General features: G+C 43.0%; 1 protein-coding gene across 6 annotated transcripts in view; it reads right to left on the bottom strand.

Moving 5' to 3' along the window:
- Nucleotides 1-19,043, bottom strand: part of VPS13D (vacuolar protein sorting 13 homolog D) — a 101,284-nt gene that overhangs the window by 23,947 nt on the left and 58,294 nt on the right. For all 6 annotated transcript variants that reach the window (XM_068158467.1, XM_068158468.1, XM_068158466.1 and 3 more), the window contains 7 exons: nt 18,778-18,894; nt 17,971-18,120; nt 16,780-16,929; nt 15,888-15,984; nt 14,093-14,241; nt 11,529-11,663; nt 11,027-11,194 (listed from right to left, as the gene is read on the bottom strand). In XM_068158467.1, the coding sequence (XP_068014568.1) occupies nt 11,027-11,194; nt 11,529-11,663; nt 14,093-14,241; nt 15,888-15,984; nt 16,780-16,929; nt 17,971-18,120; nt 18,778-18,894 (966 nt within the window). The remainder of the gene's footprint in view (nt 1-11,026; nt 11,195-11,528; nt 11,664-14,092; nt 14,242-15,887; nt 15,985-16,779; nt 16,930-17,970; nt 18,121-18,777; nt 18,895-19,043) is intronic.

Here is a 19,043-nt window from a genome sequence, read left to right as displayed (position 1 = left end):
CCTCTGGGTGAACTTCATGTAGATTTAAAAAAAATTACCCTAGAAATAGCACCAACCTGAAGCTGTCTATTAGCTGTGGTTCAGACTGGGGGGTCTTCTGGAGAAATACTTTAAGGGGATTAGAGTAGTTGCTATAAAAATTTAAAGGCCCAACAGGACTTCAAAATTCCAAACCTCCTCAAGGCCTGAAAATGATTTTTCAAGAAGCTATTTTGAAAGTGACATCAGTGCATGATTGGACAAGCAGTTGTTACTATTGCCCCAAACTGGTCAGCTCTCCTGACAGCTTCAGCTACTCCCCCTGCCTCAAGTGGCCAGCCCCACTACACCAGCCTTGCCCACGAATACAAAACACAATCCAGCCTTTTCCTCAGCCCTTCCTGCCTCTGTGGAGCAGAATCTGACACCTAATAGTCAGTAACAATTCTGTTCCAGTGTACAGAATGAATTTCAGTGCAGTAAATTATTCTCTTAGGGGGGAAAGAAGTCTCAAGCACACAGTTTAAAAGTCATTCTTCATTAACTGCAAGCCCAAGTGAAAAGGACATTTCTGCATTACTTAGAAAGTAACACTGAAATGCAGCTGTAAACAGCCAAGTTTAAGGGTTCTGGTGCACCAGAGTACCATGAAGTGCTTCCACTTTGTCCTGACTCGGGTGACAAAAATCTAAACTCAACACACATTCATTACCAAACATGAACTTCATGTTGAAATCATTTTGACACACCTCCTCCTCCTTCCCATTCCCCAGGTACTGTTTCTTTTCTGGCCTCATTTAACAAAGGCTGAAGCCAAACCTTTGTAGCCATCTCCACCACTTGTACCTAAAGCGGTTAGCTCAGCGAACACACTTGTGAGTAGGTCCCTTTTGAACCATTCCAGCTGGGAACCATTGCAGCACTTCCCGTGCTTGACAATGTGATCAGATCAAGGTTGCCAATTAAGAGGTAAAATATCAGTGCAGATAAAACCACAGAGATATCTCCCAGACACTAGCAAGTCGTGGTGAGGCCTGCTACGCAGGGCAGCAATCACTGTCTTCTGCTGTGACATTTAGACCTGTTTGCAATAAAGATTCAGTGTCAGCTTATCCTGATTCAGGATCTGAAAGGACCTACACCACCTCTCACATCACCCAGCACAGGTAATCATAGTACAGTATCATAGTAGCTGTCAGGGTTGGAAGGGACCACAAGGATCATCTAGTTCTAACCCCCCTGCCATGGGCAGGGACACCCCACACTAGATCAGGCTGGCCAGAGCCTCATCAAGTGAGGCAACTGCTGGCTGTCAGAGACTTTTAACCTTTCTTTTCTGTGCACCTCAGAAATAACTTTCCCTGACCTGTTTCTGAAGCCTGTTTCAGCAAAGCAGGCTGTACCTGCCTATGGAAAAAAGGCAAAATAAAGATTTCTGACACAAACCCAGCACTCCCAGCTAACAGCCTGCACAACACCTTATGCCCAGTCTGCACAGATTATCATCACTGTACTAAGAAAATATTACTCAGCAGTAGCTTCAGGATCAGAAACTTGAGTAAGCAATGGAAATTTAATTCCAGCTTAACCTGGGAGAAGGGAGACTTGAACAAATTAAAGCACAAAGGCAGCCTTGCCTTTTCCACCCCAAATGTCTTTCTTTTTGATGCCTCCTTTGAGAAGTGCAGTATGAGATACTGAGATGATAGCGAGAGCTGTGGAAGAGCAGTGCTCATAGTTTACTGAGCTGTTAACCCGGTCACACAGAAATAGTCTCCAGATAAACAAAGGTGCCAACAAAAGTGTGATCCACCCTTGTCTTCCTTTGCTTTTGTTAATAAGGTGTGACCTGATAACTTCAAAGCCTAGGTAAGAACATGTAAATGCCAACATAACTAAATACAACAGTCTGGGGAGCAAGCATCAGACTAATCTGAAGGGAATTCTAAACCCAGTCCCCCTCCTTCTCCAGCCTAATTTTCATAATGACCTTTTTGTCTACTTGCTGATGAAAAACAAAATAATTAGTAATTTGGTCTTTTATCTCTGCATTCCCCTCCCCCCCCCCCCCCATTTCAGCTATTTGTTTGCACCATGACACATTGGTATCAGCTAAGATAAGTTACCTGCTGAGCAAAGTCCCCAAAGCGTTACTGAATGAAGCCAGTCTGCACAAGAGCTATGTCTAAGGTGGCTATTGTACTTCTCACCCTCCATCTACCATGATCTGCAAAAGCAGCTGAAGTTGTACCTGTACAAGAAACTAATCTGCTCTTGTTTGGGGCTCGGGGGTTGGAGGCACTGTCTGTGTTTCTTTTCCTTTTTAAAGGCTCACTAATTAAGGAGGTTTTGCCACAAAAGCTTTCACCACTGGCTGTATCCTTCGCTGCTTCAAGCAACAGAACACAAACCCAGCACTCAGGTACAGGGCTTGTGAATCAAAGCCGGTGCCAAACACCAAGGCTGATGGGACACAAGAAGAATTCAAAGCACATGAAAACTAATTCTAGACTTTGTACTGCATGTTCCCTCTAAGCCAGATGCTTGAAGCACACAGCATGGAAATAAGGTTTAAGTAATCTTTTAAAGTCTTTTTAAGCTCTTGGCACTGCCTGGTTCTCCAAGGACATCCCAAAAGGATAAATACACAATTATGACTTTAGTCCAAACATTCCATTGTAATTCTAGCATCAGAGAATGGTGCATTTGCAAATATTATTGACTGAGCAGGGGAGAACATTTCAAGATGGAATTTTAAGGGAGAAAGTGATGAAATCAAATACCAGTCGGTCAGAACTTCTGTGCAAACCTCAGGAGGAACTGCATTTAAATTGGAAATCACAGAGTGCACTCAGTTCTCATCTCTGCTTTGCAGAACTCATTCAAAAAGGAACTCATGTCTCACCCAGGACCACCACCTTTCAAAACCCTTTGAACACCCCACACTGGTGATGTTCATACTTTCCTCTCCAGCAATAAAAGCTGGTTCTTAGAGCCCAAAGCACAGACTGCACTGTGTTATTTCAGCGAGGCAGAAAAGAGTATTTAAAATGATGTGAGAAAGTCTCATGTAAATGGTGAATTATGTCATCTTCAGTTCTCTCACACATTTTCCAAACATGAAAATCCCCAGCCATGATGATTTAAAGTCATTCCAGTTACCACAGTAACTACTGTCCACGTCAAAGAGCAGAGCTGGGAACAGGAAATAAAGGCTGCACAGGTGAAGGAGGAGCAGCGATGACCACATTCCTGAACGTCACTTCTGTTAATACATTCTCCCTCATAGCCCTAAGCAGGAACACTGAATTTGGAACATCATTTTCCTCCCCTCCGCTCCCTTGACATTTACTTTCTTTTTGATATCCTACAAACAGAAGCAACCTGCATCACAGCACAGCCAGCCCGAGAGGAACCAACACCTCAAGTCAGTGCAGCGTGAAGCTAACAGCAAAACCCTAATAAACATAGGGGCAGGAAATTTTAGCTGGGAAACACTGACACCCTTTTCCTCAACATGTGTGTTTTCATATAGCACAAGATGTTTAACAGCAGTTTTCACAAGTTAAAAAATAAAAGCCCAGTGAGCTGTCTTTTTACCTTGAAATGCTGATGGTTCTTTAGATAGTCTAAATACATCTAAAATAAAAGTCATCAGATGTTATAGATATAAATAGTTAAAACATAGCTGTAAATGATAGAGTGAACTTGAGGAGAGGATAGTGCTAGGAAACTAGAAGCTACTTGGAGTGAAAAAAACAAACCATCCACCCCCTTCCCTGCTGAGCAGAAGTTTTGGAAGTGCTGTTCAGCCAGGTGCTAAATACAAAAGGCTCCAAGGGTTTAATATAGATCTGTAGGTTTACTCCCTTGGGGTTACTTTGCTTTCTAGCAACAACATTAAACCCCACCTCTGTTTCCTACATCTCTTCAACCCGTCACCGGTATTTTAGAGGAACCCAATTTCTACTCTTGACTTCTGACAGTTCAAAATTAGGGATCTGTGGTTAAACCCAAGTTTCAGAGCAGTAAGCCATCCTCAGATCTTGCTGTTCGTTTTGAAGTGTAGAAACAGGACAAGACAGGCAGCTCTTGGAAAGAGCTAATGGCCAGGTACAGTGGGACAGATGAAGCTGTCCAGTAAATTCTTCAGCCTGAGTTTCCTTGCTTTTGCTTTATCTTATTTTATTCTTTGCAGTGTCTCAGAATGGATTTTTAATACATTTCTGAAGCATACCACAAAAAATAACTTCTAGGGCAGCTTCTTTCCTCACCAGTACATGCACTGGCATGGGATGGGGGCACTACATGTTTCCTTTTACAATGGAGACATCAGGGAGCAGACAGACAGCACAGCTCCCTCCTTGCACATCCCTGTGCTCAGCTGGGAATTACCCTGGGACTAACAACTGGACTCGAGGTGTTTGGGAGCACAGCAGCTGCAGAAGGTCTGGCTGTCTGAAGTTATTCCACAAAACACTTTCACCATGGCTTCTGTCAGTCTCCTGGGAATTTCTCAGCTATTTCAGCAGGAAGGTTTGTGAAGTCAGTTAAATTTCTGTGCTATAGACTCTCCCAGATTCCTTTACATGTGAATACGTGGCCAGCTCTTCAACACAATCCCAAGCAGAAAGGACAGCTCAGGCTGAGTCCAAAATGCATGGTAACCAGGTCAGAGGGTGCAAAGAGAGACGGCTAATGGACTAAGAATAGAACTGACACGCTTTTAATTTAGAAAATACTAAATCAGCAAAACGCTGTAATCAGCTTCTCATTTTAAGGGAGACACAAACTTTGACCCTCTCTAAATTACTGACGAGCAGGAGGCAGCAGCTTTCCTACCGCATAAACATAGGTTCCTTGAAGATTCTCCACCCTCTTTACGTGTCACAGCCCAAGTGAAGGGGCTTTAATTAGCTCACATCCCATCGTTAACGAGGCTTCCTAATGCATCCTGACAACGGCATGTTGGCCGGCTGATCCGCGGAGACCCCCGGGGCGCGGCCGGCAGCACTGCCCGATTAGCCAGCCGGGTGTCCCGGGGAGCCCCCGCTGCCCAGCCCCGCCGAGCCCCGGGAGCTGCGGAGCTTCCCTCAAGGACCTCCTGGGAAGCAGCATCAGCAGGTGCCCGTTGGCAATAGTTTTGTGTTACAGGCTTGAATGAGTGATCCCTGCAGGAACTGCCGGCTGTTTTCACAGACACAGAAGGCAGTCAAAAGTCCACAGCATGAACTTGGAATGACCCCAATTGCAGAGTCACTGGCGGGTTCATCTGGAGGACAACGGCGCTTTATTAAACAACTAATACTCTTAACAGATAATTTCCCTCCCCCCAACGTTCACTCTCACAAAGACTTAAGGTCTTCCTGTTTGTTTATTTTTTGGAAATGGAATTATTTGTCTCCAGCCCTCTCCTTACAGCTCCTCTATGGACTGAAAACCTGAGAAAAAGCATGAGGGGAGTCCAGTTCCTTACAAGGATGTATCCAGAGAAGGGCAGACTGACTTGGCTTTTAACATTATCAGGACTGGTGTTTTCACAGGGCATTTCCTCCCAGCAGTCTCTCTCCAGTTTCATTTTCTGCCATGGTCACCTGTGACCACACTTGGTACCTGAATGCTCCTCCTTGTTTAAAGCCCCACAGGTTTACTGTGTTCCCTCAGATTTCTGAAGGCACACACGTTCACTCAGCCTGCCATCCTGTGTGCGGGGTAAACAGCCAGCAGCTCCCCGGGCTGACGCGTTTGCATCTGCTGAACTGCTGCCAATCATCTTTTGTTACTTCCTTGGCCATCTCCCATGGACACAGCAATCCTGCTCTCCCTCCTCGGGGATACACAACCAAGGAATTTCAAGTCTAACTCTGTATTATTTAACATATTCTACACAACAGCATCACTTTATCTATACAGTAGGGAGGTGCAGTCAGCCTTCTGTCAAGACTGAAGGCATTAATTTCAAACCCACATCCCATTTTTTCTCCTTCAGAGGCTAATGGTGATATATGGGATATCCATGCCTGTTCTCATGACATGCTAACCACTCAAAAGCTAAGGATCAAGTTTCATTTCATCTCGACGAGAAATGCTTCTTTCTAATTTCAGTTTGGGCTTTTGGCAACATTTTGCATACCACATTTTAAATTCTTCCCCCCCTCCCCCCCCTTAATTCCCCAATGAGTCAGCAAAACAGGAAAGCTCTGCCTTATTTTCTGAGAAAATGAGCTGCTAAATCCCTTCAACATAAAGCTGTAGAGCAACTGTAACTGTCAAGGCAGTGACTTCTCCATTTCTACAGGCAGCTAGGCACAGCTCACTCTCTGCAGCGTTCTGGGATTCTCAGTTAGCTGAATCATTTCTCCTGGAAAAGGCTCACCCAAAGCTACCAGCGATGTGCCAGTTTGATTCTCAGTGTGCACATGTAAGAGATCACGTCCAGACCATTTTTGTGTGATCTCACCCATGTCCATTTCACCACAGAACAACACACTGCAGTCCAAGCCTGCTCACAGACACTTGGGACAAGCAGCTTTGTAAAGGGAAGGCTGAATTTAATCTGAGCTGTGAAGGATACTTCCAGCCACACAGGTTTTATCCCGTGGTACAAATAAAAAGCAGGAAAGACAAAACAATAGTTTAAACTTCTCAAAGATTATCCAAAAAGCTCCTTCAAAGACACTTACCATTACCAGATGTTCTGCACATAAAAACTGACACTTTCCATGGCTTTTGATTGTCACTAATTGGCCATAAAACTTGCTGTCTTTTAAAACTCCCAGGAAAGGGGGAAATGGCCTCATCTGAGAACTTCTGCCTGGGAATTTCACTTGCTTTCCATCTCACAACCTGCACATTTTCAGACAGATTCTCAGTGCTCAGCACTTGAACCTGCACATGAACTGCTGATCTTTGAATGAAATACAAGTTCTGGGGATGCTGCCTGGACACATTACCTGAGCACACTGCAGCAGCCACTGCACAACACTGGGGAAGGCACGAGGAGAAAAATCTTAAGATAACACTGAAGAAAACACAGGGAAAGCTGCACTTGACCTGAACTGCATAAACCAAGAGAAAACAATGCAGGACAATTGCTGCTGAACTCCACTTCAACATCTAGACTACCCTTGTAAAGGACAACCATCAGCTCTCCTGGGCTAAACCCCAATTCCAGTCCGTACAGTTGCCCAGGAAGATGCCATCCATTGCTGCCTTCCTCCTGTTCTCCAGTGTGAGACTGCCACTATCATCCACATTCTGCTGTTAACAGTTAAATAGAGGGAGTCAAAAGAAAACTGAGAAAATACAGAACAGTGGGAAACTCAGAACCCAAATGCCACTCTCCTGAGGAAAGTACCACCCTGTGCTCCATTCTCAAACTTCACATGCAAAGGCTGTTGCCAGAAGTCCCTGTTGCAGCTCCTCTCTCTAAGTTTTGGCTCTCAAGTGCCCACAGTCAATCCTAAGCCTCAGCCTGCCCCTCAGACAAGAACTTAACACAGTAAATATGACTGTGGATGATGCCCTTAAGAAGCCTAATGAAATTTCTCACTGGAAACTTCAAAGTTCAATATGAACATTGATCTTTTTCAAGAAGTTCATTAAATTACTTTTTTTGAGTAGGAAGAAGGGAGACAACAATTATTGCCATCTAGTACCTATCTCCAGAAAGTAAGCCTAGCTGCAGAGTCCTAACAACTTCACTATAATTCATAAAAGGTAACAGAATCCCTTGTAAGTGATAAAAGAATGAGAGAAATTAAGTACAGCATTGACAAGCTGATTAATCTTCTTATCCCTTTCTTACCAGGAGTTTCACAACTCCTGGCACACCAGCTATTTGCCAGCAGTAGGTACAGCCAGGCTTGATTCTCCATTTAGAGATCACCAGCTACAGAGCATTTCTGCCCAGATGCTAGTTCAGGGTTCAATATTCATTTCTAATTGAAGCACCTCTGAAACAGGGCAATTTAGGAGTTAGTACTATCATGCCTGTCAGGGAAATAAAGAAGTGTGGATGCCAAGAATGCAAGACATTTTGAAGCATATGGCAACTATAGAAGACTCCATTCAGAGGGAATGAAATTCCCTCAGGTGTCTATATTTAGGATCAAAGAGCTTTTTAAAATACAGAACTTGGAGTCTCCAAGGGATAAAACCTACAAAACTGTCTGTAGTGAACTTTATTTAACCTAAGGTTTTGTGCCAACTTAAATACACTGCAGCTCTCCACTTGAAAGCAGGCATTACCCACGGCGTGCTCTGAAATGCATGGAAAAGCCATTACAGGGCTGAGCAGCACAGCTATAAAATAGAAAAGCAATAAAATGACAGAAGCAGATACAACCCCAATAGCTTGCTTTTCAATTCAGTCAAGCAGAGTTACATTTAAAGTGATGATCAGAGCAGTAAAGTTGCTTCATCTGTCTACTCAGACCTTAAAGACCAGGCTAGATTTTTAAAGTCCTGTACTCCAACAACCAGTCATCACTTGTTGGAGCAGGACACTGGCTTGTCCAGATACTCATGGCAAAGATCACAGAATCATGGAATAGCTTAGGCTGGAGGGGAGTTCAGAGATCATCTACTCCAAGCCCCCTGCCATAGTCTCAACTAGGCTAAGCTGCTCAAGGCCTCATCCAGCCTGGCCTTGAACACCCCAGGGAAGAGGCATCCACAACCTCCCTAGGCAACCTGTTCCAGAGCCTCATCATCGTCACACTGCAGAACTTCTTCCCAAGATGCAGTCTAAGATGAGCAGCTCTGTGGCAGAGCTGAGTCAGGTGACAATTTATGCAGTGGAAATATACTTGAAAATACTTTCTCTGCAGAGAGCACCAAGAGCAAGATGAAAGGATCTATTGTTCCAGCCATGTTTTGTCTGAGTAACTGGAATTACTTTGATTCTTTACCAAAGCTTGACATATCCTTGCCAGGATCAGAATGCAGTGAAAGACAATGTTCTGTGCTGTACCATGCACATAACATCCAAAATGGTAATAAAAATGTTAATTTTGTATTACATAGGCATCCTTGGCTTCGTTTTCTAGCAGATTTAGATGCCTAAAAGCAGTGCAACATATAGGGAAAAATTAATCCTGACCATTTGAGCCTTTGTACTATCACAGAGCAGAATTTAGCTCCATCCTTTAGAAGGAGGATTAATAAAGTTGTTCTATAATGTACTATTAGAACTCCTTGTTCTGAGAGGACAAATGCACAATCCATGCAAAGAGTTTTTCCAAGGGAACTGTGTGAGACTTGCCCCACAGATATTTCAGATATATCAAGGAGAAAGAAAAAACAGTACCTGGGAAGTCAGATAAATACTACATGGGGTGATTTTCAAAGGTATAAATGGGAAGCAGGCACTCAGCCCCCACTGGATTTTGAAAGGAGTTCAGCATCCAACTGCCCTTCTGCCTTTGAAAATCTTCCTTCACAAACCCCTTGGTTACAAATGACTCCAAAGTTCAAAGCATGACCTTGCCCTTGTGGGAAACATAGGACGGCTCGTGCCTTTTAAAGAAAGATTTATGAGCCTGTTGCTGCAGATGTGACTGCAATGAGGAAACAACACTCTATAGGAAGGAAACTCTGAAGAAACACACTCTATTGGGTGGAGTGGATGGGTCACAAGAGACTAGAACCACGAGCAGAAAGCATGGACAAAATACTGCTCTGCACAGAGGGATGCTGCCTTGCAGAGGCCCAGCCAGTCTCTTACCAGAGTGCTTGGCTAAACTGTACCTGCAGGGCTGACAGTCACAGAACCACTCCTATGGGATTAGGGCAGGAAGATCCACCACATGAGATTGGGTTGTGATACTGTCACACATGGCCTAATACTGGCAACAAAGCAATCACATCAGAGACAGTCCATGGCATCTTTCCTCAGCTCAGCTTGCTGCCTTACATGCGCTCACAGCTAAGCACTGGGTGACGGACAAGGGATCTCTAGGGCAGTCTCATCAGGTTTAATAACCTCAGTCTTGAGCTATCTGCACTTATTCCACCTTTCTCATCTGAATTACCTTTTCCCACTAATGTGAGGAAAAAAAGTCCATTTCCTTGTATACCCATCAGTAGAATAGTTTGTGGAAGGGTGAGCCATAATGATATGCATGGACAAACCCATCAGTTTGGGTAATAAAAACAAGAAGAAACAAAGGATTTTCACAAACCCCAAAATTTCACAGCTCATCCTTCTGTGACTAAAGCACTGCTGTGATTCCAGTCATGACCACAAGGTTCATTTACAGTGCCTGGTGACACACCAAGGATGTAATGAGAAATATTTCAAGAATACTTGATACTGAACAAATACCAGCACAGTATCAAGCACAATCAAATCCACTTCCCAGTTCTGGCTGCTGTCTCACATCACACCTCTTTCAGACACTAAGGAGAGTTATTTTCACTGATAACACCAATAGAACTCAATTCCCTCAGCTGTTATCAGAACAACAAAAGAATGTTCACCTTGTGGAGACTTTGGAATTAAACCTAAGATTGATGCATAGTCATCTAGGAATTCTTTAGTCTGTTGCTGTGTGGCACAGAACAAAACCCCAAGCCTCCAGAGTTAGTATAATAAGTGATACTGACATCACCTTAATCACGTTCCAGAAATCAAAGTTAACAATTCCTGCTACACTAAACCAACCCTTACAACACTCCAAATTCCTATCATGCTCTCTCTGGAGATATATTCTGTGCATGATATAACTTCATTCACTTCCACACAGAAGGTGTGGATACCACACTCTGGCAACATTTCAGTTCTTCCTCTGGTTCACTACTGCATTCAACCTGCAAAACACTCAGGTATCACTACGAGGCCTCGAGTGCCGTCACTGACTTCTGCAGGCTTCTGGCATCCCTGAAGTCACATATGAAGCATTTAAAAAAGAAATCACCACTTCCAACACAACTTTTACAAAACAAACAGGGCATAAACCAGATTAGAAATGGTCAATAGTTCTATTTGACTTGTTTCCTATGTTTTGCTCATTGCTTTAGCAAACTTTGATATCAGAGGCATTACCTTTGCAGCCGAGTTCGATACCCCATGCGTGACGTTTCTTATGAGACCACCAACGTTGCCATATTTTATAAGTCCAGTAACACCTTCTGAAACGTCATTCAACAGGCCCATAGGGTTGCCAAGGAAATCCACAGAACCTAGAATCCTAGCTGCCTGGCTAAGCAGCTCCTGTAAAATCAACAGGAAGAGTGGAACCAGCAAGGTTGAGTAAAAGATTAAACCCCAAGTCCCACCTGCAACTAAAGCCTTCACCAACCCAGACAGTTCTACTCAAGAACAGTTTTACTGAAGAAATGAGCACAAATACCAGTTAGATAACAATAATTTCATCTTAAAAAGCAGTGTGTTTGGAAGCATGTACTGACATTTCTCTGGATGCCCAAGCAGCAACACAGCACAAACACGTAAGAAGTCACAAAAGAGTTTGTGCATCCTCAGTAAAGAACTTGTCAATTAAGAGAAGATCAGCCCTTGCCCACAATAAAATCTCTACAACACTTACCTCCTGAAAGTGTTTCAGAATGTCATTGATGATAAACTCCTGAGTTTCATAGGGATGGACCCTTGTGAAAGGATCCAGATTTATCACAGCGTCTTCAAACCGGATTAGGGGAATTCCCAGGGTGCTTTTCAGTGCCTAATTAAACAGAAGAGATTGCTACTTTATTTTTTTCTCTCTGCTTTTCATTCACAGCACCCAAATGAACTCACCTGAATTAACCAAAATGATCTGAAGCTGCTAGAGCAGTTCACCAGTGTAGGTGCTTTTGTTACAGAGGGCAATCACTCCATAAGCCTTCTCCTTGTAAGCAATGATCAGTTATTAGAGCTGCCTTTCTTCAGTAACCAGGCAGTCACTAAACACTGAGCTCCTGATGCTCTGCTGATAGGAATATTTCAACCCAAAATGTGTTTACAGTTCCATGCTTAGCACTTTGCTGTAACTGCTCTAATATTCAATTAAACCAAACCCAGAATGAATTTCTGTGACACACAACACAAAACTGGGTATTTTCCACCCTGCTGAAGTTCTATGAATGGATTAAGTGTCAGGATGAGCTGCAATAACACAGATAATTTCCTGCAAGCCTGAGGCTCATTTCTTAACATTATGTGGTCTACTGAAATTCTTTAAACCAGCTTTTGCAATTGTTTTCAAGGAAGAAAAAGGCAACAGTAATTAGCCCATGGGCCATCTGTAACCTGTACAATGTGTACATAAAACCCCCATCATTAAGGTGGCCAAGCTAGACATCTATAGGCACACATAAATACAGTCATTCTGTTCAAATTAACAAGAAAACGAATCTTTTCAGAATAAATGATCCCTTCTCCTGCAGGTCTTGCTAATGGCATCTGCAGAGTCGCCAACAGGAGAAGGCAGAAGCCTGATCCTCGAGCTGTATCTCCCCACCTTACCCACCAGAGCCTGCTCGGTGTCAGCACTGTGAGGGCTTCTGCCATCTGCAGGCACTTAGGGCAAACCACAGGGTCTGCTGTGGCTCCACAAGTAAGAAAGGACCTATTTATTTTTTCAGCAAATGGGTGACTAGCTGGAGCAGTCCTCATTATTCACTTCGGTAGGAAGTAATTTCCTGTTTAACTATCAGATATTATATAAGGCAACTTTGTTAATACTGGTACCTAATAAAAATAATCTGTCTGCACCAAATTACCAGACAGCAATGTCCATGCCAGAAACATTAGAGGTAGTTAGAAAAACCTCTACAAAGGCTCTACTGTGATTATTCTTTCCCTCCTACCCCGAAGCCTCCTGTGCTACCAAACTGAATGGAACTCTTTCTGTGGAATTTAATATACAGAATACAGCCAGTGACTGTTATCATTAGGGGGGGGAAAAGTAATGTATATGCCAATTTTTCTCTTGGGAACAATGCTGGCAGCTGCCAAGATGTATCCATATACAGTCACACACCAAAGGTGGCAGGAAATCCAAACACAGCAGTGCACATAGATTCTTAAAGGCACCACAAACAGTTTTCCCTCTCTAAATCAGCATGGTCACTCACAAGGTGAAGCACAAGCACATCAAGAGGCAGCTGATGCTGAATGGTAAGGAAGGAGACAGCTAACGAACTACTATCTGCATGAGGGCTGGGAAAAGTAATACAAGGATGCAGGACTGCTGATATTCTAGGTCATGTTGGCAGGACTTCATGATCTATATTATATTAATTCCACAACACTTCCTTAAAAGCTTGCACATCTTAATGTCCATAACACCAAGTGGCACATGACAGCCTGGTGCATGGCTAAATTTTGGTTATTGAACACAAGCTGAACAGGCAGCAGCTCAGCTCCTCCATAGTGGGGAGGAGGTTTTATGGGTTGGTTGGTTTTGTTTCAGCTCCCCCATGACGGGGGGAAAGAAGTTTTATTAGTTCTGAGGGAACTAAAATATTGCTGACAGTTGCCACATGATTATGTCCAGGAAGGTCCCAATACACCAGCTGGGAACACTGGCTAAGCTTTATCTTCTTGCTGTAATTTGGAATCCCTGGCTCACTTGAGCAACTGTGCCAGAACACTCATCACCATATGAAAAGGAGCAGATTTCCCACCTAAATCCATATTCAGTCTGAATTCACTTTAATATTTAACCCAACTGCACAGTGCTCATGCAGACCCTCCCAGTAAGACAACATGTTTTGGATGAAAACACTCAGAGTTGTCCTGTATTTCTGCTCCCTAAATTGAGTAACTTAGTTTTATTCACCCTCACCTCAGCCCACCCATGCAACAGCCATTCCCCTCAAGCTCTTTACACTTCCATTAATTTAACTAAGACCCTTTGTGAAATAGTGAGTTATGAGGTGAAGCTGGCTGTGCTTCAACTGATTATTACAAAAACAGAACTATTACAGAAGAGACTGGAAATTATTCACATTAAATAACACAAGTTATTGGAACCTCTGTTATTTGTAGCTTAAACAAGGGAAGAGTAAATGGAAAAGAACAGCACTAAGTTAAGGCTTCTGTTTCCTTCTACTCCTCCTCCAACAGGATCTCTTCACTTGGAAGCACACTGGGAGCACACTGGCATACCTTGAGATCCAAAGGCAGCTTGTTGGATGTGAAGACACTCAGCTTTATCTGAGGCACACTAATCTTCAGGTTTTCAAAGTAGTATCGCTTCTGCGCTCCACCTTGTTCAACAACCTTCTCGTGGAGGTTTTCATCATACTTTTCAACCTCTTCATTCAGACAAAACACAGGAATCAGAATGGATGATAAGTAAATGATTATGAGGTTATGAATACATACTCTGTAAAGAGTTAATACTTTCTCTGTACAAGTAGAAGTATGTGTGACTACTAGTGTAGCCAGCAAAATTACTCTTTAAGGCTCGAGAATTATTTTCAGCTCTGCCTGCATCTCTGAAACCTCAATGTATTTGTAGCTAGATAAAGAAAGTCACTCAAGTGCACAGGTTGAGTTATTTGAGCTTTCAATCTCACTACTAATTATCTTTGTCAGCACACAGAAACCAGATGACATAAACACAACTACGTAACGTTTCCTACTCTGCAGTCATGGTCTTACAACAGGTTTCCCCCTCTCTGCTTCACATTTCCTTACACACTTAAGTATCAATATCATGAACAAAGAAAACAAAGTTGACAACCTTCTCAATTATGACTGCAGAATAGGCAAAATGTCTATATGGAAGCCATTCAATAAATCAGTTACAGAGTGAGCCAAAGTGGTTGAGGCTAACAGGTTTATGTGCTATTTATAAGAGCACCCTGGTGGTGTGGGAAGGCAGGGGGAAAAACACAAGGTGACAGAGTTCTATGAACTCAGGTTGAACATGTTGAATGTGAGTAACAAACTAATTTTTGTCTGAATCTTGGACAACATGATCAGCATCAGTAGATGAACTACAATGAGCGTACACTAAGGGAGGAGACAAAAAAGAAGCAAAAGCATCAGGGTGAAGCAAAACAAAGCACAGAGTAGTAAACAGCACAACAGCAACACTCAGAGTCTCTTTTTCTTCCTCATCAGTACAAATCTAAGTAATTAGGTCCTCTAGGAAATTAGGAAATGTAACATTTATATTTTTTCAGAGAAAACTAAGACACTACTGTGGATCAGCAAGACACAGAACTCTTAAGCACCATTGGTAGGCTTGCTCCCATTTGCAGTTGTGCCAAAGTTAATTTTTCCCCCTGCAGTTACATGTTATATAACCCTACACACCCTACTGTGTACTGAAAGCGACTTTTCCAATCACCACTCCAAGAGAGACACCTCAGAAATCTTCCAAAGCACAGATAAATCCCACAATAGAAGGATTAGAAAAATATCTGTGGGATTAGAAGACTGCCTCACTGAATGGAAGCAAATTTACAGAACAGTTAAAGCCAGGGCTATGGATGTCACAGCTTAAAGGTCAAACAGCCAAAACTTTCCTTCAGTTAAGCAAGAGGAACTGCCTAAGGAACAAATGAACAGAGATCCCATTTCTAGCCTTGGGTTTAAATAAACATTACTAAACAAAGTAGCTTGCTAAATTCATAACACAATTTCTTTTATGCCAATTTAGATGAATCCAGACACAGGAAGTGGAGATGAATACTAAACCCCTTCCCACAGCAGCTCAGCTCAGTCCCTGTGTACTGGACAACAGCATGTTACAGGGGTCACTACCTGAGCACTAACAAGCACACCAGATGAGGACCTTTACAGGGGCCACTGAGACAGCAGCTTTGTACACTTTGCTCAACAGTGGCAGTTTCCAAGCAGCTAAGATTCTGCTAAGTGTTTTGCACTAGCAAGCAAAGCTCATAATATCTCTGTACACTGTAAAACTGTTCTTTGTTATTTTATACTGTACCTGATTCAGACTGATCATAGCCAAAGAAACTCAATAGCTTCAGAAGAAGTTTCTCCTCAATTTGAACTGTGAACTTTCGAGCAGTGATCATCAGATGCTATGAAGATAAACAAGTCTCAGTTTACAGCATTAACACTGGAAAGACAATCCATGAAAGCCATTGGAGAGGACAATGTGTTCCACTTCAACAGAATATTTTCACTGGAATGGATTTGTAATAAGATTCCCACCTTCAAAATGTCTTTGGTAATTTCCTTCACCTGCAAGTGACCTACAACCAGTGATGGTTGTTTCAATTTTCAGAAGGTGGTGTGCTTCATCACCTAATACTGACACTTCAGAGTCTGATGCTAAGCTGTTTCCCAACACTGAAATCAGCTGCTTTTCAAAACAGCATCAAAATACATGGGTGAATATTCCAAGAGAGGATTTTTGCCCTCAGCTTTGCCCTCACAGTGCATACCACAGTTGGTGGATAAACTCCCAAACAACATTTCCAGACAGCTGCAGAACACAGGACAGGGTTTGTGTGCAAGATAACAGCTTATCAGAGAGAAGTAATAACCCTGTCACAACTCATGAAAAGCACAGCATAGATATTCTGGTTCACTATGCAATAAAGGCTGAGGGGAGAATAACTCACTTGAAAAGCAAGGTCACAGACATAAGCAGAGGCTTGGCTGATTTCTTACCTCCTAAAACCTATTTTTTATCCTGCTCACTACAGTGCTGGAGCTATAGACACTATGAACATGAGAAGGTGGACATAGTGTTCTTTAAGCCTCAAATTCAAAGTGTAATTCACAGCTGAATTAATTTGGATTATTAGCAAAAATCCAAACCAGGAAACAGAGTAATACCTGCATGGCACAGATGAAAGACTGAGGTTTACCTTGTATATATCAGTCAGTGCATTTTTGCTGGGCAGTTTCATAGCATTGACCTGCACAGCAGGCCCAGTCTCCACCGGATCGTTTTCACTCATCCTGGGTGTCAGGAAGAGTATAAAAGGCCGTGTGGTGCCAATGAGCTGGTTGTCCACCTACAGAGTGCACAAGACAGCAAAAGCTGAGTAGATAACAATAAAGAACAAAACTCATGCTCTAACTGAGGATTTCGAAGTGTTCAGGCATACATGGTCCCCAGGCCAGGGTAACACTGGGCAGAGCTGATTACTGACCACCACTGAGACTACACCAAATACTCAGAAATGTCCTCCATTAAAAAATGGCTAAAGCTGCCCACAAACAACACCTGCACCTCATGGCAATGTTCTCTGTGATTTCTTTTACTTTTAGCAAAAACACAGCCAAAAATCCTAAACAACAGCAGAGTTCAGCTACTCCTGCATTTGACTGCTGCATGTAAATACCCATTTATCTCAGGTAATCTACACCAGTGCCCACAATTCCCCCTCCAGGGAAATCTTACATATTTGGAATCTGTGAATCCTGAACTGCAAAGACTGAACTGCAAACAAAGGTTAAGGCAAAACTCTGCAAAATCAAATCAAAATCTAGTTGGACAAAGTCTGTGAGAGATTTATTTCTGTCTTGTCTCTGATTCTACCACCGTGGTGCTACCAGCATTAGGAGTCCTGCTTTCAATGCCTGCTTTTGTGTTGTGTAATGACAAAGAGCCACCAGCCAGGAAGGGAGAAAAAAATCTCAAGGTGATCTGTGCACAAAATAACAGATCCTAACGTCCCTAACAGAAATGAACAGCATGAAATACAACATTCCACTGCCTCAACTACTACTAAGTAGAGAACAATGGCAAAAGGAAATATCCACTACTGTGCTATTTATAGTATCATAGTATCATTCAGGGTTGGAAGGGACCACAAGGATCATCTAGTTCCAACCCCCCTGCCATGGGCAGGGACACCCTACACTAGATCAGGCTGGCCAGAGACTCATCCAGCCTGGGCTTAAACACCTCCAGGGATGGGGTCTTGGAGCTGACGGGGTCCTTTAGGAGCTGAAGTCTCAGTCACAGCTCTAAATGTTTTGCAAACCTATCAAGACAACAAAACCCACAGAAGACCCATGAGCAAATAAGCATGTTTCCAGCTGGCCAGTACCTGTATGTCTTGCACACTGAGCTCCAGCACCTGACTTGTTGACAGCTGTGTATAGTGGACATGAATTCTTGTGAGGCTTGCAAACACCAACTCCTCAGGAACTTTGTTAACCAAAGACAATCCTATTCCTCCTTTCAGTTTCACAAGCACCTATGAAAAGAATATTTTGAAGAGGGGAAAAAAAAACACCACACAAACACACTAACAAACCAGCACTGAAAAAATCCTGCGATACTGAATATACTTTTGTAAAGAATTTATGCTTCTAGACCCATCTCCAGAGAGGCTGAACACCTGACTGACAACTAGTCTTCAAATAAAGGTTAATGACCAAACCCCCAGTCCCCCTCTAAAACCTAGAAAGGAAAATGGTAAATAAAAGACCTCTGCTATGAGCATAGGCTGAGGGAGCTGGAGTTTTCCAGGCTGGAGAAGACTCAAGGGGGACTTTAGAGCTGCCTTCCAATACCTGAAAGGATCCTACAGAAAAAGCTGGAGAGGAACTTTTCATAAGGGTGTCCAGTGACAGGACAAGGGAGAATGGTTTTGAGCTGAGGGAGAGTAGGTTTAGACTTGATCTTAGAAAGAAGTTCTTCAATACTAGGGTGGTGAGACCCTGGAATAGGTTGCCCAGAGAGGTTATGGATGCCCCCTTCCAGGGGATGTTCAAGGCCAGGTTGAATGAGGCCTTAAACAACCAAGTCTAGTTAAGAGGTGTCCCTGCCCACAGCAAGCAGGTTGGAGTAGATGATCTCTAGGGTCCCTTCTAACCTAAGCCATTCTATGATTCTAGTTGCAATATCTTACCTCCAATTCCTGCTCTGAATCCGGATTTTTCAACTTGCGCAGATCCTGCTCCGTAACTGGAAGCTCATCTCCTTCGCTGGATAATCGCTCGTTTCGGCGCTGGTTAAAATCTGTTATCTGAGAGACAAACCCACGAGCACAATCAGCACTTCCCTGTTTATAAACAGCAGCAATATTGCCCTACCTTATAAAATGATCTTAGTAAAAAAATAAGTACAATGAAAATATTTGCTCTCATTCTTGGTAGTATGATTTCCATCCCCCTT

This window comes from Melanerpes formicivorus, unplaced genomic scaffold, assembly GCF_026170545.1.
Source record: "Melanerpes formicivorus ecotype bairdi unplaced genomic scaffold, bMelFor1.0.p_v2 SCAF_39, whole genome shotgun sequence".
In the NCBI taxonomy this organism is placed as follows: Eukaryota; Metazoa; Chordata; class Aves; order Piciformes; family Picidae; genus Melanerpes; species Melanerpes formicivorus.
This window is presented reverse-complemented; position numbering and strand designations above follow the sequence as displayed.